At 45.3% G+C, this 23023-nt stretch overlaps 1 protein-coding gene across 2 annotated transcripts in view; it reads right to left on the minus strand.

Annotated features, from left to right (window-relative positions):
* Positions 1–563: 563 nt before the first annotated feature.
* The window catches only part of SDC3 (syndecan 3), a 190292-nt gene continuing 167832 nt past the window's right edge, over positions 564–23023 (minus strand). For both annotated transcript variants that reach the window (XM_019488830.2, XM_059729644.1), the window contains exons 2-5: positions 21844–21961; positions 20150–20739; positions 12651–12921; positions 564–11184 (exon numbers count right to left, since the gene is read on the minus strand). In XM_019488830.2, coding sequence (XP_019344375.2) covers positions 11018–11184; positions 12651–12921; positions 20150–20739; positions 21844–21961 — 1146 coding nt within the window. In that variant the 3' untranslated portion in view covers positions 564–11017. The remainder of the gene's footprint in view (positions 11185–12650; positions 12922–20149; positions 20740–21843; positions 21962–23023) is intronic.

A 23023-nucleotide genomic window follows, 5' to 3' on the forward strand; every position in this document is an offset into this window, starting at 1 on the left:
TATATATATTATATGTATTATATATGTGTGTGTGTGTGTGTATTATGTATATGTATTATATATAATGTATATTATATGTATATATATTATATGTATTATATATGTGTGTGTATTATGTATATGTATTATATATATATTATGTATATGTATTATATGTATATATATGTATTGTGTGTGTGTATACAAACACAGAGCTATCAATAAATGTATCATTAAGCAGGCCTCTTTTACACGGCGCTTGATAGAGTCAGTGGCCAGACCCAGGTGTTACGCTCTCCCGTCCGTGACAAGATGAACGAAGACGTCTGATGTGCTGAGCACAGAACATAATTGGGTTGCATTTGGTTAGGACATGTAGAGGGGAGCTGCTGCTGGCTTTGCAAGGTGTCTGAGGAGTTGCTATGGAGACCATTAATTAAACACCGCCTCTCCCCTGATCATATCTAGCTGAGGCAAACTGGAGAACAAGTGCTACAGTCTTGTTTAGCCCTCCTCATATGTCTGAGCAACAAAAACCCAGGGACTAGAAAGAAGGAACAAAACACAAGCAAAGCCCCCGGTGATCCATGTTTAAATGACTTTATTTTTTTTCCTTTTATAAATGGGCACAGCACAGAAATAATTAAAAAAAATAGACAGTACCATTACAGTGCTAGATCCATTGGCAAAGATTATTTTTATAGTCTTTTTTTTTTTTTTTAATTTTAAAGTTTTGGCCATTGAGTAAGAACAAAAACAATTAACAAACATTTTATTTATTTATTTATTTATTTATTTATTGTTTTTAACAGACACTATGAAGCAATTTAAGTACTAAACTCTAGAAGAGTTATGTACATAGAAAAAAAAATCTGTTTAAGATATGTTTCCTATTAAAAATATTTACATGCATTTTCCCCCTCCCATAGTCATTGGATAGTAAAACATCCTAGAATTTCATCTACTGTCAAAGAGTTTTCATTCTCCTCGTGGGGCTTTCAGTCAGCTCCAAAAAAAAGGAGAGCGGGGGTGGGGATTTGCTTCCCCCCCCCCCAATTATTGAAATCTTCTGGAAAGGGGTATTTTTGGATGTATATCAATGTGTTTTTTTGTTTTTATACAAGTTTGTTTCATGTTTATTTACAGAATAACCAATGGGTGGCATCTTATCCTGGAGACAGGGTGGTGAACATTAGTGTGACATAAGTACTTTGCTTCATAAGTGATTTTAAAAAGCAATTTTTACCAAACAGCATGGATATATATATTTTTATTCTTCATATTTGTCTGGTTTGATTGTCAACTGTATATTTATGACTCAGACCCTAGGGACCCAAATGAGAGGTGGTTTATGCTCATAAAGTCACTGGTACCCCTGAGGCCTTTGGAAATGCGTTGAGCGAGATCTGGGAGCTGGATCTTAGAAATTCTGGGCAGCGCACCAAAATCTTTTGTGACGACTGGTTCTAAATCCAAAAGTAAGGAGATAAAAAAGGTGATATTCCAGACTGAAATTTTCTCTGTAGCTGCTAAGAAATGTCCACTGAGCTGGAGGCACGAGATGCTTGGGGTTAGAAGGGAGCAAGTAAGAGGCTTCTGAAATCACTATGTATGTTTAGCCAACAGGTCCTTCTCTGCGTCTACTTTGGCCAAACTGCATGGAAGAAAGGGTGAGTTGGCAAATAGGATATCCTTAGAAATAGCTCCAAATAGCCCAACATGGCCTCTGGCGTCTTGGTAGCAGAAGGCTTTCCAGTAGAGCATCTGTGTCAAATTTTCTGTGTTGCCTATATAAAACTTAATGAAATTCATCAGTCTTTCCCTCAACAGACTCTGGATCAGGCCCTTTTTGAGCAACGGTCAAGAAAGGGAAAAGGGGCCAAAGCCTCAACTGATGTCAGTGGATCCCAAGAGCTGAGGGTCTGGTCCAAAGTCTCAGCAGAATTTCAAAATCTCAAATGTGCAAAGTCAACCAGGAAATTCATTTCTTCCCTCTTAGTTTATGTACAAGACTTGAATTACATGTGTGTGTGTGTGTGCGTGTGTGCGAATGCACAGTAAGCCATGTATATACATATATACATATATATTAATTATATACACATATATATACATACACACATATATATATACACGCACGCACACGCATAATCTCCTCAGCAGGCAGACCTCCGTCCAGCTACCTTTTCACTCCAAACACTGGAACTGATTTTGATTTGTTCAGTAGAGCAGAGCAGCTGGCCAGGCGCCTAACAAGACTGAGTTATTCTAATAAATGTTTCAATGCTGGAAACTCAATGTCACTGTAGTAGCTGCCAAAAGCCTTTCAGTGCCTGCAAGCCTGGAGCCCACTGTGGACTATGAACATTTATAATAATAAAAGAAAAAAGAACCCCTCTTTTCATTTTAACTAGCAACTTTGTTCCATTTAAAGAGTCTGTTTGGGTTGGAGCATCGCATGTTATGCTGGAGATCAGACAGCTCTGAATTATACATCATAAGTGCAAATGCTACAGGATTAAACAGAGCAAGGCAGGTAATAACTAACTATTGATGGGACCTTTGTCATTCCAACAGAGAAACTGAGTATGGAACTGCACATGTATAAGGAAACTCTGCATCTTGTACACAGCTACACAATGTGATCTGGACAAGATTCTGCTTCTATTTACTCCTGTTTAAATCTGGAGCAACTCCACTGACTTTGCGACAGAGACACAAGTATATCAGCTGAAATGCACCTAGACCACTGAGGCCTCATCTACAGCAAGAAATGTTGCAACCTGTTTTGCAGCCACGGTTCAGCTCTGCTAGCAACACCCGAAGCAGTCGTGTTGACAGGGTTCTGATGTTTATGACAGGCTTTCTTGACAGCTGAGCCTTGTTTCCATTAGCACTTCCACAGTCGCAGCTGCACGGTTGCTAGAAAATGGGTCCAAACTTGGCACCCGGAATGTTGCCAGTGCAATGGATGTGGGGAAATTTTTTGTCAAGGTTTCAAAATTAAAGAGACTGCACCATGTGAGTTATTAGATCAGATCATCAGGAAATGCGTGGCCAGGCTGGGATTGAGCACTCTATTCATAATACTTTGTGTACAGCATATTTCACACTCATTGATCTCAAAGTGCTTTTTCAAAGGAAAGTCAGAATCGCTCTCCCATCTACAGGCAGGGAACCAGAAGTAGAGAGAGAAGTGACTTGGAGATAGTCAAACAACAAGGTCAGCAACAAAGCCAGGAAATGAAACAAATGCCCTTCCAGTGCGTGACACTCCGGGCCAGATTCTGGTCCACCTATGGGGTGTGTAATTCAATTTAGGCACCTAAGTGCAATTCTAGTCCATCCTGCTCATGCCCTAAAAAAGCCACAAATGCTTCTACTTTGTACCACTGTCATCTGACCCTTAAGACTGTCCTCTCACTGCTTTTCTGCGACTCAAAGACTCACCCTACATTTTGCGGTAACTTTTTTTTTCAGGACTCAAGGAGGGTAGGATAGAATTGCATCTAGGTGCCTGCAGTCATCTACACACCTAAGAGGTGGAATTAAATGTGACCTGTGTCTTCATTGACACAAGGATAAAGTGAGTGCAAAATACTCCCAGTTCAGAATGGTCCCAGCGCACCCAATGACAAAGTGCAGGGCACTGGAGAATCAGGTGCCCAGACTCCTGACTCCCATCCCAGCACCTTTACCTTAGGCCCGCACAGTTGAGTGTTACAATAGTATTCCACGTTCTAACAAGGGGCATTTTAAAAACTTAATTTACTTTTCTCCTCATTTGTCACCTGTTTTCTTATTATGCCACCCCAGGCTAGACTGGTTAAATTCATTTCCTGGTCCTTCTCTGCTTGCTTGGTGCCTATGAGTCATTGCTGGAGAATTTACTGAAAAGTAATGGATTTTCTTAAAAAATAAACATTTTGATTCCTATCACACTTTGTAAATTCATTTTTAATCAACTCTAATTTGGAGCCTACACCATTACCCACATATTTTTGGATGCATCTACATGTTTATTAATGCGCTGTAATTATGGTGCATTAAGTTTAGAACCTGTAATGATAGGTATTAACTTAATTTACCATAATCAGCATTACTACACATTAGCGCAGATGAACATTTTTTGTGACACTACTACATATTAGACTAAATCTACTCTGCAATTAGCACGGGCTTTGCCCGCCATGCTAATGCGCAGCAGAATTAGTCTTCTGCGCATTAAACATCTCATGTAGACATTCCCTTTGACGCCAGAATTTCTAATATACAGAAGCAAAGACTGGGTAGAAAACAGAGCCCTTCCAAGAACCCAACTTGCTGGGATTCTGGTATGTGGTTTCATTTTCCCAGGGCTCAAATCATTTCTAAACAGCACATCCAGGGCTCCTAGCAACACTTGTAGAAGTCTCCACTTTGACTTTGGATATCATGGTCACGCGCTCTTGATGCAGAAATAAAGCTTTTATGCAAATGTTGTCTCTTGTACATGCAATGATGTTGCAGAGCTAAATTATGGTTCTCGGAAGCCACAGTCATACTGAGAAGGGGCAGTGAGGGGGAGAGAGGGTTTGAATAAAACTAGGATGGACATCACGAAGGTATCTAGTTAAATAGATATAGTAAATGCACAATGGAAAAGCCAGAATTTACCAAGATACAAAAACAGAGGGTGGGATGTAGAGACAATGGGTCAAATTTCCCTCTAGGTAGACAATTGGCACTACCATTTCAGCTCCACTGAAGGTGACAACATTGTAAAATGTCACTGTCTGATGACCTGGCCCATTTGCTCTTTAAGGCAGAGTGCGTCTCTACAATGACTGCTTGCTCAGTGGCACAACTTACTATGCCTACATGAAAGCCACACAATTCTTCCTCCCCCCCCTTACCCTGCCCCCATATCAGCATCCAGCAACTTCCAGGCCACCCCACCAAAATGTATGTGCTCCCTTGCAGGTCTGCGAAAAAGAGTGGGAAGAGGGCATAAGTCTGTCTTGGCCTGGAGACCTGTCTCCCTTCTTGCAGCTCTAACTTCCTAACAGAGAGACAACCATAACGTGCACTTCACAACCAGGACTGACACCTAAAGAGGAACATGGAAATACACAGGAATTGATTGTGGCAGAAAGACTTCCTGTAGTGGTGCCAAAGCCAACACTCCCCACTGCTTTTCAGACCTGTCCCAAAGGCTTTCTCTGTGGTTCCTCCAGACTCAACAATATGCAGCGCCCCAGGCCTTCAAATGGACTTAGAGCACTTGAGGCGAGTTTCTCTAGCAGGATTGCCTCTGCCATGAGAAAAGCAGAGCAGCCGATAGCTGGTGTTGCCTAGGTTCAGAGCACTCAGCCTGGATCCTTACCCCAGGCTGGAAGGGAGCATTGAACTAATGCTCCAAGTACAGCAGACCCTAAGTCCCCATGTATATCCAGGTATGCAGGGTCTAATACTGAAATCTCCCGTATTCAGTTATGCTTGGATGCTAAGCTGAGGGTTGGTCAAGTCTAGAGACAGGTCATTTCCAACTCTCATCTGGAATTTGAATATTTCTGGAATGAAGTTGGTCTCCCTGCTGCACCAACCCTGCTGCCTGTGGGCAAGCAACCTTCTTCCCTCTTACCACCAAGGAAGCCTCTTCCAAAGCCAGACAGCAAAAAGGGACAGAACTCAGAAGAGTGACTTTGGGTCAGAACATAATGACAGAAAAAGGTGATGCTCCTACTTCACAGACCTGTTGTTCTCTGTGTGCCTCTGTGTCAGACCCCCTTGAATTAAGTGATACAAAAGCTACCCAAAAAAGGATCACTGAAAAGGCACCATTACTGCTGCCAAGACACATTTTACAGCTCCACGGAAGTGTTACGGTCTAATTGGTCAGTGCAAAGTCAAAAGCCAGGCCAAATACCTGCACCAGTCGCCATGCATCAAAGGCCACCAAAACCCATGGACACCTAGAGGAAGGAAGCTCCGCAGGTGGGAACAGATAAGAAAGGGTCGAAGATTATTCATTCTGAACAAAGGGTCAGTGCAGAGTAAGCAGCAATGAGTTGGATTCAGAGCATCCTGGGTGCAGGGGATGGCTGCGTTCCCCGATGGCGAAGACTTTCAAGGCAGTCTTCATGGTAGACTTTGTATAACTGGCGGTGTCATGACAGTCAGCAAGGACAAAACCAGAACTTCAGGTCACAAGCTGCACTTGCAGGACCCGCTGCCAAACCAATTACCTGGAAGCTAGGATGGATCTGGAATCACCGAACACACTGGAGGCTTCCCAGGTCATTGCTGTGATTCTGTTCTTGCCTATGAGCCCATGGGAGCTGGGAGTGCTCAGCACCTCACACTCAATCAGATGTGAAGAGGGCAGGGAACGGAAGCAGAGAGGATAACTAAAGGTGCCATCTAGCCATGTTGCTGCCCTCCTGTGCCCCTAACAAATGGGTATATTTTCCTAATGAACTTCCTGCTTCAATACTCGATCCTTGTCTGGGCAAAGACACCTACTTTCTACAATCCTTGTAGCTCTCTCTGATCAAAGTTATGCCACCCATCCATTCAAAGGTCCAGAATCCAGTTTGTGTACTGAGCACAGGAGTTTGAAACGTGAGGGCAGGATTTCACTGCCCAGCTCCCACTGACTGTCAATAAGATTTGAGTCTCCAAGCCACTTTCAAAACCTCACCTGCAATTCTAAACTCACTGAACTCAGTGGGAGTCTTTCTGGGCTTTGGATCAAATCTGGGCAGTATTCAATTACTTGCAACTCTGGGATCATTTGCTTCTACCAGTTAGGACAGAGGAATAGTCCAGTCCCTCAGCTCAAGGAAAAAGGAGATGGGGCACAAGACAAGGCATCATACACATCTTTTATCCAGCTGTTGATCTCAGTTACTGTCCTGCATAGCTGCAGCTGGTGGCAGGGCCTCTTTGTGAGTCATCTTTGTATTTTTAGTAACGAAAAGAAGGACATGCAACAAACCAAACTAAAATCTCCTTGAGATCACATCTATTTCCCAGTCCAAATGAGACCAAGAAAGAGACTGGGAGTAAAATATACTGTACAATAAATTAAGACATTGGTCAGCTCTAATTAGCTTCTTTTTTTTTTCTTCTAATTTTGTACTTTAAATTCTCTTAAGAGAGAAAGAAAGAACACTTCCTCAGCCTGCAGTAAGTCTCAACTTTCAGATCATTGCTCACTTCCAAAGCTGTAAAAGATTTAAGTACCAGGATTACAATCTAACACCAGCTGAGAGGTCTAAGGTTAAGCTGGAATGAATAATAACAATAAAAACCTGTATTACAGAACTTCAGACTATTAAGGGGGGAATAACATGGAGAAGATTAAGGAGGAAGCTAAGAAAAGCAAAATTTAAAAGATTGAGTAGAAGGTGTTAGTATACACTTGAAACATTAGGGCCAGGTCCTTCAAAAAGGACAGTGCTTTTGGGTTGCCTCAAAATTTGTGCTGGACATGAAACTTTTAAGGGGGTCTTCTGTTCAGAAAGCACTGAACAAAATCAGGCCCTTTCAAGGTCCTCAGCTGAATGCCCCGGCAGAGACGCTCAAAAATAGAAGTCTTGTTTTGAAACTCTCAAGCTTAAACCACTTCAGAGACCCTGACCCTCCATCCTGTCTGTAGAACCAGATTTGCTCCAAGCTTCCTGGAAGCATCGGTCGTCCTGCTAATGAACCCTGCACATGGTTGTGCCTGGTGCTGCTCTATTCTGGAGGAGGCCAGGGAAACTGGGAATTTTATAGGAAGAAAAGACTTCCTCTGAGTTTTTCAGGCCTGAAGAGGTCAGGTAGTTCAGTGAAGCGCTGACATTTTGGATGCACTTATCCAAACTGTGTGTACCTACTGGGTGATTATTCTGAGATTCACTCACTAGATGTATAGTTGAATGAACTGGTTTTGCATCCATTTCCTGCTATTGAATGGAATCAGCCCTGCTTAGCTCACAAACACTTGTTTAGGATGGTTTAGACAGCGATGATCCTGCCTTAAGCAGGGGCTCCTGACTCTATGATCTGTAGGGTCACAGTCCATATACTGCAGACACCCAACAGGAGATTTTCCTTTGCTCGAGTGGTAACGGCCTGTGCTACAGAACAGAAGAATCTCAGTCTTATCATCACAAAGCCCCATGTGATATGGTGCACAGCATAATGAAATGGCCTAGAAGCCCAGGGCTTTATTGTTAGATGTAGCTAAATAGCTCTGTATTCCTGAATGGCCTTGCCTTTCTTTTATCTGGCCTTGCTATGTAATCAGCCCACCCAGAAGCTTCTGGGCCTCCAAATTTATAACTCCAAAGAGGCTATTTTCTTAAAGAAAACCAGCCCATAGCTTGCAGTCCTTGCTGCCAGGTGCTAAAGCAGAGTTGCAAACTCTGTGAATCATAGAAACAAGATGAAACCTTCTCTCCATCATAGTGGAGACAGACATAAAGAAGCCAATCTGGAAAGTGGGTGCCCATGAATACGGCAAGCTCATGGAACTGGGGCCTGTTGAGAGAGCCCAAAATTGTGGCCTCTTCTCACTCAGGAGCTGAGAAATTCTTAGCACCAACATAAAGGGACCTCTCTGCGCTGTGAGCAGAACCCCTCTTGCTGGGGCTGGGAGAGGTGTAAGGACAAAGTGAGCCTTTGAAAGAAAGTCATTAGCTTTCAGGGTGCAGAGGGGAATCAGAATGCTTTTTCCCACTCCATCACCTATGCTATAGGATGTATTCCCTATGACCTCTGTGCCTGCGGTGGGACAGCAGGCCAAATATTGCTACTAGTTAAACTGATATCTATCATGACGAACTCTGCTGGCAGCAATGCAGTTAGGCTGGGCTAAGATCAGAGCCGGACCCAGTGTCTCCTTCATGGGTTCTAGTCGTACCATCTGCCAGGAGACAAGGCTCACTCTGTGCACATCTTTGGCTGAGATTCCCCTCTCCCATCAACACAGCTGATGTGACTTTGCTGCCTGTGCCAGCAACTCTCCCAGCTCCCAAAGCAGACTTTCTGCACTGCTTCCTACCAAACAAGCCCAGAACGCACCCTGGGGCGGTATGTCCCCGTTCCCAGTTACATGCAAACCCGCCATTCCAGAAGAAAACTCTGGTACGTATGGTCCTAGACTGGGTACCTACAAAATGAAACACAGGTCTTCTGGATACATGAGCCTTGACTGCCTGAGCTAAAGGGCTAAGCCTATTAGCTTGCAGATGCATGAAGTCCTGCCTCTGGCACAGCCCTGGACAATGCCTGTCACACCACGCTAGCATCGGTTATGCGAGGATGCGATGCAGTAAAAGTGACGGCTCTCTTTTTTGCTTGCTTGTTTTAATAAATATAACAGGGAAGTCAGGGCCTTGATGGGATGGATGTCTCAGGATCACAACTGCCATTACAAGGAAAACAGCAATCTCCTTGACTGCCTTGTAAACAGCCCTTTAGATTATTAAAACCAACCAATTAAAACATCTAATTGACTTTTCCACGCTCTGGGCCTCATCCAAAGCCGTGAGTTTTCTATGGGCTTCACTAGACTCTGGACCAGGCCCTAATGCACTTGTTTGCTTTTCACGTGAGAGCCCCCCAGACGATAAAAATACAGTAGTCAGGTTCACAGTTGCTGCTAGTCTCTTTTGCTTTTGGTTTCCCATGTACTGGAGACCTGATCCAAAGCCATTGGAAATCAATGGATTTAGATCCCATCTTATCGCTGTAAGGTTTCCACTGAAATTAAAAAATATATAAATCATAGGAACATATCAATCCTGGATTTTACAAAAGATATAGAGTAGAACTGACCTGGCCTGATGGTGACCCTGGAAAAGTTAATTTTGTCTGGTTTTTTTCTTTTTCTTAATCTCCTGGGGTGCCTATTATTTGATAAAAATTATGGTCAGACCCCAAAAATCTGAGGAGAAAGGATACTGCCTCCTTGATTTTAAATTCTTTATTTCTGCTGCATATCGTGGTGTGTTGAGATTGTCAAATATTATCCCATTGAAAGGAACTCAGAAGAGGATTGAGCCTTTTTTCCCTTTAGTTGTCATCAATTTCCACCAAACAATATCCTATTTCACGTAAAAATCAGTATTGTTTGTTTGCAAACAGTCGGGAATACCATGCTAGCTGAGTTTTATTCGTCACAGTGAAAACCCAGCAGAAACAAGGTCCCTTTTCAACCAAAGCCCCTTGCTAGCCCACGAAGCATGGTTTCTAGACTTAAGGGCTCTGGCTGTGCACAGCAATGCAATGAAGTGAGGCGGTGTCAGGAAGGGAGCAGCACACATCAGCAAAATTGTGGCTCCCTGCAGCTATGTGAACTCTCAGCAGAGGTGATCTAAAAGCTCGTCTCCAGCGCGCTGGTCATTTTTCACTCCCAGGGCAATCCTGGAGCATAAGATATTTCATCTCATTGTGCTTTTTTGAGGCTTGAAATATATTTTGACAGTCACGTCCTCTTTCTGAACAGAACCACAGAGCAGCGAATCCTGGTAAGAAACCAAGCCCCCCACATCATAGAAAGAAACCCTTCCCACCCCCAACAGGAAAAAAAACCCCAAACACCCCAGTTCTGGTAATGGGTGTCCAGATCTTCGAGTCAGTTCTGTTGTTTGGTAAGCCCAGTGAACTCCAGCCACCAGCAGCAAAATGCCCACCCAAGCACGTGCTCATCCAAGGAACTGTCCCATAGGCACAGGTTAGCTGACCGCTTGCTCCTCGTGCTGTGGTCCCTGTGAATGCTTCTTCCGCTGGAGGAAGGTTAACGGGATTCATCTCAAATCTGTGACACATTTATTTAGTATTTATTTATTTTATATGGAAGATTTTTTTTTTCCTTTTCTTTTTAGTTGTTGCGCGTGATTTTTTTTTTTTTTTTTAACTCACAGTCCGATCAGAAAGAGAGCAAGAGATTGGATGAGCTAGAGAGAAAGGGAGAGAGAGGGAGAGAGATAGAAAGGTTGAACTAGAAACTGAGAGGGAGAAAGAGAGAGAGAAAGAGAGAGAGAGAGAGAGGCACTCTGGGTTCTTTTTATGCATAGAACTCCTCCTGCTTGTCGGGTTTTTGGTACGTGACATTCGCCTGCTTTGGCTCCTCCAGCGTGTAGCTCCCTTCGTCCTTCTTCTTCATCCGGTAGATGAGCAACATGACGAGGAAGGCAGCAAAGAGTGCCCCGACTACCCCTCCCACAATGACAGCTGCAACAGAGCACAAGAAAGCACCGGTTAGGGAGGTAGCCTAAACCCTGGGCTGTCCGGAAAACATGTTGCCATCCCCGCGTAGTCAAGGATCACCATTAAAACCTCCAGAACAGCAAAAATCAGGACATTCTTAAAAATGACCACTTAAGAGTTATTTCATTTACTTATTGGTTCCTGAGCCCTGCAGAGTCATGTTTCCAGGAAGTCCAGAAACTCTCTTCCAGTTTGACAAAAAATGGCAGAATCACATGACTCCAGGAGCTAGGGCTTTGAGAAGATCTCCAAACACCCGCAGGCTCAGGAGACTGATCCTTATGTAACTGGCTTTACAGCTGAGTGTTAAAGGTGACATTCATATCAGCAGCAAGATGTGCATCACTCAGATTGCATGTCAGCCTATAGGACTACGTATGGCAAAAATATGTACTGGTTCTTAGCCCGGGGAGCAATTTCCATCTTGGAAAAAGCCTGCTAAAAGCTACTCTTTGAAGTAAGTCACTTGGCAGTGTAACAACAATAATTGTATCAAGCCCACAGAGTTATAAACCATAATACACATCCTATTCTTATGGGTCACAGAAAGTACTCTTCCTATATAGTAACGGATTGCATACCAAGGTAGGAGATGTCACTGTGTCACTATGATCCTGGCTTGGGGATGCCCTGAGTACCAGGCTTGCTAACTGGGAGGGGAGTGTCAGTCTATGGGCTTCTAATTACCAAGTGCAGAGTAGAAGTGTAGGTAGACCTGGTGCCATCTGCTTGACTTAGCCAATGCCCTGTATACCCACAAGTGCCTTGCCCAACAGCTCAGCACCCAGCCCATGTAGCAGCTCTGACATTACCACCAAGTTAAACAAGAGCGAGTTGTCGGTCATTATGTTCTAGGGTAGGAAAGTGGGAGCCCGTGGGAGAATGACAGAGGCAGCCACTGGACACTGGCAGGGAAGACATTGCCTGAGAGTCACGCAAGAAAGCAAACACCCCAGACTAGGCAGTTTGACAGCACAGAGCCAATGAGCCGAGACATGAGCTGGCTACACATTGTCCATCAAAACATTCTCTTCGACAGAAAATCACTTTTTTCAACCAAGTGGAAATTTGAGCAGTTTTGTCAGTTTTTGGTGAGAGACCAAAACCCTGAGTATGGAAAGTTGTCCACAGTGGTTGCAAGGGAAGCTGTGCAAGCCCTCCTAGGGCTGTCCTCTATCATGGTGAGTAGGAAAGAAGAACTTTTACAGCTCTCATGTGTTGCCTCAGTACAGTATGGGGGGACAATCCAGAAAAGGGGAGAGATGCCAGGCTGCTTTGGGGGAACAAGTTAGCAGAGGATGTGCAAGGACCTATCTACTTGGGATGCAGGTTTCTAAGTCCAAGGAGAATCCCTCCATCACCTGCTCTAGACTGCAGAGAGGTGGGCAGTCTTGGTTTGGGGCAGAGTTACCAGGGGACACGGGCCTCACCTATTAGCACTTCTTTCCTCTCGAGGATGTTCTTCTGAGGCAGCTGCGCAGCTGAATTCCCAGAGTCTATCGTATTGTCTATGAGGCCGGGCTCTGCATTCTTCCCCAGTCCCGGCCCCGCTGCCAAGGTAACAGCAGGGATCACTTCATTATTGAGCTCCGGCCGAGTGGTGTCCTCCTCCTCATGGATTTCAAAGTCCCCGCTAGGCCCTCCGCTGACGGGAACCTCCAGCTCATTGTCGATGACTGTGGACACATCCAGCGGCTCTGTCTGTGAAAGAGAATGAGAGGAAGCAGAGGGTAAGGGACACAGTCAGTCATCCATTGCCTTGGAGGAGAAATGGTGCCTGTAGAAGCCTTTGCAGCATTGTCCTGCCTGGACCCGGCTAGATCTCGCTCCCATTGCCTCAGTCCAGCTGGGAAACTATTGGGAGTCAGGGCGGCTATTGCACCGTGGTGCCATTTGCGCAGCTGGCTGAGCACGGAGGCATGAGGCACAACACTGGGTAGATGGGTCAACCAATGTTCCTGCCGCACTGAAACGTCCCATTGGCTTCAATGAGAATCAGATTCCTCCTTGGTGATGAACACTAATATGGATACAGACTGAAACCTGTCTGGCTGGACCCCAATATCCTTCACTCTCTTCTGAATACCCTTGACACCAGACCTGATCGAGATTCCAGCCTAGACCTGAACCCAATACCTGCAAACTCTCCCATTGTCACAATGGACTGAACAAAGCCCTGAGTCCCAGCTGCTCCAAGACCTGTGGATGTTTTACCAATGGATTCTCTGTCCATCACCCATTAGATCTAGAGCAAGGAAGAATAATTTTGTGGGAAAAAAAAAAATCTTTCCATTTCCCTGAGTCCAAAGCGAAGCCATTTTTGTGCTTTAGAAATTTTCCCCAAATAATCTTCTGATACATTTGGATTTTTCAAGATTGGCAATTTTATGCCCTCCAGGCATTTCCTTTGTTGCCATTCAGAGCAATAAAATGCAAAACGTCAAGGGTTTTCTGCCTTTTCTTTTCTCCTCCCTTTTGCCCACGCTGTAACATTTTAAACTTCTTGTAACTCAAAAAAGTGACCCAACAGCAAAAGGAAAACCAAAAATGCTGCACTGCTGCCACTCAAGGACTTTCTCAAGGTCGGAGAAAGTTAAAATAGTTGCTCTGAAAAAGAGGCTAAAAATGAAAAAGGAGAAATGGGGCAAAAAATTGAAGCATCATTCCTTCTGTTGATGCCAGTGGCACAACAGGGGAAAAAAAGAGTAACGATAAAGAGGAACGAAGTGACCTATTCTAATACCAAATTAAAAGGTTCAATTTGAAATGAAACGCAATGAAAAATTTTGGTTTGAAAATTCCCATTGAAAAAATGGTTTAAAATGATATTTTCCTATGTTTTCTTTCTGGGCAAACCCCCTACAATGGTGGGGAAAGGCTGCAGTTGAATAATCTCAGCTAGCTATATTTCTTAAGTTAAGGCTTCCGCAGACAGATCCAGGGGCATGAGTTCAGGCCTTCATCCAGACTTGTGCTGAAGGCTGACCCCAGCTTACCCAGCTATAAATGGTATGAGCAGTCATGGGTAACTAACTGGGCACGGTATTAGCTACATTGTGTTGCAGACTACAGAAGCTGGTGCGTTTTACCTGTGTTATCCCAAGGGGCCGCTTAAGTGTGGACAACATTTTGATCTTGTCGCCTCTTTTCTGGTAGCAACTATGACCTGTGGAGCATGAGAAAATCTGTGTACCCTCTCTTCCCTGCCACAGGCAACCATGAGTCTGCCCCATGGTGTTTATGAGCTTCCAGCCCCTGATGATATAAACTGCAAAGGCAGTGAGGGCTCCTGCATTTGTGCATAGTGAAATGCCCCGGGGAAGAATTGTGCAGCAATTCTTCCCACTCAATCCCATGTGTTGTGATGGTGGGACCACGACCTTGTTTGCTGGTGCCTTGGTAGTGGCCCCTGCACCTTGCCACACACCTGACCTGAGACTCAGAGGTGGATTCAAGCTTTGCAACTTGGACCTGGTTTGGCTTTGTACCTGCAGACTGACTGGTCCTGCAAACCAGCCTACTTAAGACTCCCTCTGGGCCCAATCCTACAGGCTAACTTACCTACCAGTTCCCTGCTGCAGGCCTCATCCTGCAGGCTGACCTGCCCACCAGCCCTCTGCAGGCCTGAGCTGCAGCTGGACTCATGCATCAGGTCCCAGTGGGTCTGATACTACAGGTTGACTTACTGGCTTTCTACAGGCCAAATCCTGTGGCTCTCACTAAGACTCATCTTGCCCAGTCCTGCTGGAACACCCTGCACCAAGATGCTACATGCTCTCACTCCTTCTCTCCTCTCTTGCATTACTTATCAGGGACCACAGTGCCTAACTAGGCTTCCTGTGCAGAACTCGGGCTCCAGGCCTCAAGACGAGTATGGCTGCCTTCTCATGCTAGACAAGGCAATGCTAGAGCCCTCCCTTCACGGACCTGCCTTTCGAATATGCTGCATGGCTCGCTAGCTTGCCACAAGCACACTGTTGCTATCCTTTTGTGACAGAGATTAATTGAAGGTCAGAGGGAGCCCAGAGCTATAGAAAAAAGAACTAGTTTAAACAAATAACTCTACCTTTCAGTCAAAGCGCTTCTCGAGCAGACCCGTAAGGCCTCTGAATCAGAGATACATCAGTAAATGAAATCCCCCCCTGCCTGCTTATGATACCCAATGGGCAGGAAAAACACCATAACTGCATAATTGTGGAGTGTTTGGGCTTCTGAATTGCCAGGTGGTGAGTAGATGATGGTATGATGAGCTTATAAAATACAGAGGAGAGACTCTCTCTCTCTCTCTCTCTCTCTCTCTGCAACCCACAAGAGACTCAAGCTGGTACAGTGCAGAGGCATTTGACTTCCATCCCCCAGTGCTGCTGAGCAGATAGGGACTCAAGCTAGCAGCTCTGGGACCCGGGTCCTGGTTCTAGCATTGCGACCATGTGACCAAGGTGACTATGTGACCTCGGGTAAGTCACAGCATTTCTTGGTGCCTCTGTTTCCCCTCCCATCCTTTGTCTCTAGACCACTGGTTCTCAACTGGGGTGCTGCAGCTTCCCAAGCTGCTGCTAGAATCTGCCAGGGGTGCTGTGACCAAAGATACTTCTGCTGCCGTGACTGGGGGAAATTGCCCCACATACCTGTTTTCAGGAAGCTTATGGGAGCTGAACAGGGCACAGTTTCACCCTGTGGCAGTGGCAGCCTGGAGAGAAATGCCACTGCTACCAGGCAGACCTACACTGCATGCCTGTTTCTGGGAGACACCACGCAAGGACAGACTGGGAAGTGTTGCGGCAACATCCTAACCTGCTGCCCACTCTCCCTTGGACAGAGCTTGGCCACAAAAGGCATTCAACAGGTGACTCCAAAACACCAGCCAGGCAACTGGAAGCTCCACAGAAACGTTTTCTAGCCAAGGGGCCAAATGGATCAAGAAGGGCACTGGGGATGGCAGAGACCCAGGGACAAAGGGAAAGAGCATAGGAATAGGATACTACCTCTTTAAATAGTTTGTGAACCCACTAGTGGTGCCCATTGTGTCTGAGATATCCCAGTTAGAGCTGCAGTGTGTATTTGTAGCTAGGCTTTACGTGTTTTGTACAGCTAGTAAATATGGCTACTTGAGCCCCACTGTTCCTGGATTGCTGGTACAGTACATCATACTTTCATTGTTGTGTAAAGGGCAAAAGATATAGAATAACACAGGAGCAGAGGTCTGTGCTAGCGTATGAGCCCTTGAAAGCTTTCGTCTGAACCAAATCAGTGGTGATAAAAACCAGGTCAGCCCTGTGCAAGGCTGGTACGTTCTCTCCTTGACTCTGCCGTTTATGGTTTAACAATCTGAGGATAAATGTCAGCATGTCTGGGATTAGTCTGGCCCTTACTCATAGCAAAACATAGAGGTGGGGATGGTGCCCTGCCTGCCCTGAGACTTTTTTTTAAATAGAAATGAGTGTTGCCAACCCAAACTCGGCCATTCAGAAATGGCCTGTGCAATTACACTCCCAAATAACTAAGTAAGAGGCAATTTAGAGCCTGCCCCTGTAACTAAAAGAATAATAAGAAACTACTAGGGAAGAAAAGTGAAATAAGAGACAAAAGCTAAGTCCTATTAAGTCCTACACCTCAGTGACACTTACATAGCTGTGTAACTGCAATTTTTGGCTCCTACGTACAGCTGTGTACCTACACCCAGAACAAGCTCAGAATAGGCTCTGAGGCAGAACAAAACCACCTGGGTACAAACATAACCCTGTGTTGCCCCCAACCTCAGCTGCAGAAGTGCCCTGACTAGGGAAGATACAACACAGGAGGTGGAAACCTTCTTGCCCTTCAGGTTTATAGCCTAGCAGTTAGAGCACATGTCCACAGACTGAGAGCCGCAAGCTCCAGGGTCTCGCTCACAGGGGATTTGAACTTGCACCTCTCATTCCCCAAAAAAGTGCTCTCATCACCTGGCCAGGGGCTAGACATTGCCCACAGCGCCCTCCAGGCCCTTTTGAAACTTGCACACTGGGCAACCAGGAAGGAAAGAAATTTGAGACCCAGTGAAAAGGATGCCACCCTGGATACATGGGGTCTTGGCCCTTCTTCCCAAATAGAGCACAAACTATCTCACTGCTGAGGGGTTTTTGTATCCAGTGAATGATAAGTTAAAAGTACAGAAAAGCTGCAAGGGCTGGGGCCAGAACCAAGAGATGTTCTTAGGGACTGATTTGGACACGTGTTTGCCTGAGAACACAAGGGACAAGACTCCAGGAGCCCCTTTCAAACCTTTGAGGAGACTTCTACCTCTGGAAGGCTTCCTCTTTGATGCATCACTTTACTTAGCAAAGATTAATCATTAGGTCATTAAATTAAAAAAAAACATCATACTCTTCATTGTATTTTTTTCTGTTTGGCAAAATGCATGTTGCTGAATCCCACTGTGAAACCTTCACTTCTCAATGGACAGCTTCTCCTCAGACAAATGCTGAACATGAGGATAAAGGGATTAAATGGATGGAGGGATAAGGGGAGGGATGTGCAGGGGTTTTACATTATTATTTGAATGTGGTTAAGCAGCTCCCCAGTGGCAGTGTTTCGTGCATCTTGAGGGAAGCGGTTTGCTGGCAGCACGGACAGAAGTGCTTGCCCTGCTCCCAAACTGGGATCCTCAGGGGAGACAAGCACTGACCTGAGTGGGAGCTGGGCACTGTAACTGCCTCCTTTGCAAATGCCAGCCTGGGAGCAGCGGGCACTGGATTCCTGAGTGGGAGTCAACCCGGCCAGTTATGACTTCAAGGTGAAATCCTCTCCTGAGCACCAAGCCAGTGCCCATTACAGCCCTGAGCCCTGTGCTGAAGACCTTGTCTATATACAAACAGTGTAAAACTTACAGTTGCCTTGGTGCAGTCAAACCAGTACAACCATTGTCTTCCAGTTCTGATGCAGCTATGCTAGTATAAAGAGGTGCCCAGGCCAGGAGAGCTATTCACACATGACAGAAGGAATTAACTTGACTCTTCACAGACACCTTCATACCAGTATAGGTGTCTCTTTAATATGGATTGTACTGGTGTAAGTCTATGGGTAAGAAGCTGCCCCCTAACTAACATGGTTGTATATGGACACAATCTTTGCATAAACCAGGCTCCTAGAAAAGAAAATGCTTGGCTTCCTCAGTCTGCCTGGCCCTGTAGCAGGGATTCTTGAACACTTTCTCCTAACTACATGCCTATGCTTGGCTTGCAAAAGTCTCCTAATCTGCTGTGAATGACACAGCTCTGGGCATAATAGCAATGGCTAAGAAACAAATAGTATTATCTCCAGCAGGGCCCTCAGAGTGGAGTGGGATAGCTACATCCATATTTGTGGGATTTTACCAGCTTAGCTATTCTGGTATAACTACAGTGGCAAAACACTAGGAAAGGTCAGAGAATTGAGCATTAGAGGTGGAAGAAACTGTACGACTTCAGAGGACATGATCCTGCTAATGCAAAATGATTCCCTGGAGTAATAAAACTGAGCAGAAAATTGGTCTAGTGATTATGCAGCTGGCCTAAGACTTAGGAAACCCAGGTTCAAGCCCCTGCTTATGCAAGGAAAGCTTTAAGAGTCTTCCAACACAGTGACCCTCAAAAGCCCTGGGAAGCCCAAGCCAGTGAAAACCAGTAAACCTTCTAAATCCATAAACCTCTGCACATACTTGGGCACCCTCTTGGCAGGATTGAGCAATTTAGTGCCTATTACACTCCTAAACCCAGTTGGGATGCAGGAGCTAAAGGCCCAGTCTCAGTAGGTATGCTCAGAATACCCAGCACCTGAGCCAGCAGAATTGAGCTTTGTGCAAGACATGGCAGTGACCACCATTTCTATTCAAAAGCATGTTTGAGAGAAGTAGACCCCCCTTTTCTCCAATAGTGCAGTGGTTAGAGCACATCCTCCAGTACTATAGCATTAAACAGTCATTGGATAAGTTCCAGAGACAGATCTGGAAGTAGGAATGAAAACCCAGGCTTCTCCTCTGCCAGCACAGTACCCCTCAGTTGGGTTCAGAGTCAGTACCCCCTGCTCTCTCTTCTGGCCCAATGAATCTTTCATTCTATTTTTTTCACAGTGGCTCTTTCCAGTAAGTGGGTGGAGGTGGCTGCAAACCTCCTAGAAGGCAGCAGATGTGTGCTTGAATCCCCTCCAGCTGGTAAATAAATGCCAGGTCCCTCACAGACATGGCAAATACTCTAACTGTTGAGCTACTGGATGAAAAAGGAGGTACCTTTTATCCTCTCAAAAGAACAAAGTGACCCACCTTCTGATTTTGAAAGAAGCAGCTTCATCGCCTAACTCCAAGCTGCAAATCAAGTGCAACACAGGTGCCTAACCCCTTAGGGGAGGATCTCTGACATCTTGCTGCTGCATTTCAGATAAATAAACCTCTCTCTCTCCTGCGGCTCAGACATTGCCAAAGCACCTATTTCCCTGATGTTTCATTAGCAGTTGTGGCCCATCCACATTTAGGATGTGGTCAAGTATTTTGTCCAGGTGGATTTTAAGGGACTCAAGCAGGGAAGCATCTACTACTGCCCTTGGGTGCCCTTTACACCTGATTTTTCCTTTGGAAATGTCATCCACAGGGCAGTCTGCATTTCTTTGCTCAGTCCCAGCCCACTCTATCCGCCTGTACTGTCTCATACTGTGGCTCTCTTGACTCCTGAATTCTGAGCCCTCTGGGTCCCCGGGTTTATTGTGGCTCCCTTCTGAGATCCCCCTGATTTGTCCTTGCCTTTCCACTGCTGAGTTACCCTAAAATGAACTTCTATCCCATCATTCCCTGTCAACTTGCAGATGGGCATGAGCCATTGAAGTCAACAAAAGTCCTTCCACTGACCTCAGTGAACTTCAGCTAATGCCCACTAATCATCCAGCCCTTCAGTGGAGCAGCTTGTAAGCCCTGATCTCATACCTGAGGTGCCTCTGTAGGTGCCACAGTAGCAGCAGCAGGCAGCAGCGTGGTGCTTTTCTCTGTCAAGTCCGTGGTCCTGGTGGTGCTCGGTTTTGGCACAGATCTAGGCCTTGCAGCACTGGTGGTGACAAGGCGGGATGTGGCAGCTTCTGTTGCCATGCTGACTTCCATCATAGCTGTGGTCGGAGTTTCTAAGGTGGTGGCCTGTGTTGTAGCTGCCGTTGTGACAAAGTGGGGCAGGATCCTCCGGATGGTGGTTGACTTGGCAGTGGGAGCTGTGGTGGTAGTCGTGGTGGTGGCGGCAGCAGCAGCAGTGGTCGCAGCTGTAGTGATAATAGGGGTAATGCTGACAGTAGTACTGGTGGTGGTTGCTTTCCAGGTGGGACTCACTGGTGCCTCTGTCATCCTGGGGATATACAAGACACTGGTCACCTGCTCCAGGGTGGTGTCTTCTGCTGGGAACATTTCAAAGGGAGTTGCCACCGGCTGGACAGATGTGACAGGCAGCACTGCTGCAGTGGTGGGGAGCTTGATGGAAGTGTCCGTGGTGAGACTCACAGCTGTTTCGATCCCCGACTCCTGCTCAAAATCTACATGAAAGAACAAGTGAGGGCTGTGAACGTGCTACCTCCGAACCACAGCCCTAGATAAACCAAGCCTTCTTTACTCCAGGAAGTCATGGCTGTGTGCCCCAGAAGTGAGATAAGGGTTTCTGGTTAGCCTCAACCTCTGGAGGTTATCTAGTCCAACTCCCTGGGTCAGGCACAATCATCCCTATCCAAACCATACTCTACAAGTCCTTGTTTAAAACTACACAAACTGGTCTTAAAACTGCACAATCAACCCTGCCACACAACTGCAAGGCATATAGCCTAAAGACACCAAAAGCACCCAAACATGCTACAGGTAAAGCAGGGGGACAAGGGCTTTCAGTGTCCTGCCATTGTAAGCGTTGTTAAAATACACTGGAGAAAGCCAAGGAAGAAGGTCATGCCCCTCCCTGCAGAGGAAGCCAAAACCTCCCCCCATACTCCGTACCAACCTGACCATAGGGTAAAATTCCCTCCTGATCCCAAATGTGGTAGTCGGTCTGATCCTGAGTGGAAGGGGTTTAAATTTCTACCTTTGGCTGCAGCCAACACCCAGTGTTTCTGAGGAAGGTGAAAAAAAAACCTTCACATCTATAGTAATGGGATGGGAAAATATATATTTCCTGGCCCCATGTGGCAACCAAAAAAGTCCAGAAGCCTGAGCAAACCAAACACCCTCCATTCTGCTCTGCATCCTGAAGCCAGCAAGCATAACTCCAATGTCTCATTATAGAGAGAGGATGGGGCGCAGGCTGCCAGGCATCCTCAAGGAAGAGTCTGGCTCTAAGGAACAGTGCATCCTGTTAAATACTGTCCACCTGCAGAGGTATAAGGCTGGTTTGTTAAGACAAGGGACGGATGCCAGCTGGGGAACCTAGCCACATGGAAATGAGCTCCTTGAGCTTGGTAGAGGGCATATGTCTATGACAACATAGATATGGGAGCAAGAATTTTCTTCTGGGGCTGGGTAGTATACAAATTGATTCCTTTCCAGATTTGCTGGTCCCCTACTGAGCCCAGCTCTAGTCCCACTGAAGTCAATGGCAAAGTTCCCAGGATGCAGCTTTGGGATCTTGGGTCCCCTTCTCTTTATACTTTACTTACACCCTGAACCAGACCCCGAGTAGAGATCATCCATTTCATCATCAGCAAAGGGGTCGTCATCCCCGGACCCTTCCAGGTCCACAGGCCTCTCATAGTTTTCATTTCGCCAGCGCTGGGCCTGGAATAAAACAGAGGAGGATCACCTCGGTCACTCATTCATAGATTTACAATCCTGCATAGGCACCCGAATTGAGATCAGGGCCTACTGGGCTGGATGCTATACAGACACAAAAGGAGAGGCAGGCTCCACCCTGAAGAGTAGTATGTTTGAACAGACAAAGGGTGGCAGGAGACGCAAAAGCACCAAATGACCTGGTAACTAAGCTGACATCTCCCAAGTTTTACTCAGAAACTTCAAGCAGAATCCACTTTCACCTAGTGGAGGACCGAAGTGCAGCTTGCAACCAACTCTGAGTTACCTGACTGAAGTGCAAGAGTGATACTATTACCCTTTTGGATGCATAAATGACACTATGACAGGAGTAGGATCCCCCTCCGGAGACACTCAGATATTTACTTATTTCTATCAAGGGGACACTTAAATTCCCAGAAGGGGTAACAGAATTGCTCCTATGGTTTAGTTGAGTAACTCAGAATTAGTCTCAAGCTGCCGTCCGGCTGTCCATTAGGTGAAATAAGATTCTGTTACGTCAAACAAGTTTCTATTCAAAAGTACAGTTTCAAAGAAATTGCCTTTCTTTGGCTGAATTGTATTGATTGCAACAGCATTTCTCATAAAAACTAATTTTCTGAAAATGTACACAGTTGTTTGGGAAAATTGTTGTTAACAATTTGCTTTTTTTGGTCTTTCAAAATTACTTGTTTTAATTTTTGTGTTTGTTTGTTTTTGTTCCATGACATCTCAATAGCAGTAATATATACCACAGGATGTCATAACCTGGAAATTTAAATCCTCATACAACAAAATGTGTCATATAATAATAATATTCTATTGTTCTAATTTTTAAAAAAATATAAGGGGCAGCTGCTACTTAGTACCGACTGAAATATCTTATTTCGTAGATCAAAGTGTCTCCTGTGTGTGTTTTAATGAAACAGTTTGACACTTCATTACAACACAAACAAGACATGCTTTGATCTATAAAATAACATAAGATGTTTCAATCTGTACTAAGTAGCAGCTACCCTGAAGGTTTAAGAAATAAAATTACAGAATATT

The sequence above is a fragment of the Alligator mississippiensis genome, chromosome 6, assembly GCF_030867095.1.
Source record: "Alligator mississippiensis isolate rAllMis1 chromosome 6, rAllMis1, whole genome shotgun sequence".
Classification (NCBI taxonomy): Eukaryota; Metazoa; Chordata; order Crocodylia; family Alligatoridae; genus Alligator; species Alligator mississippiensis.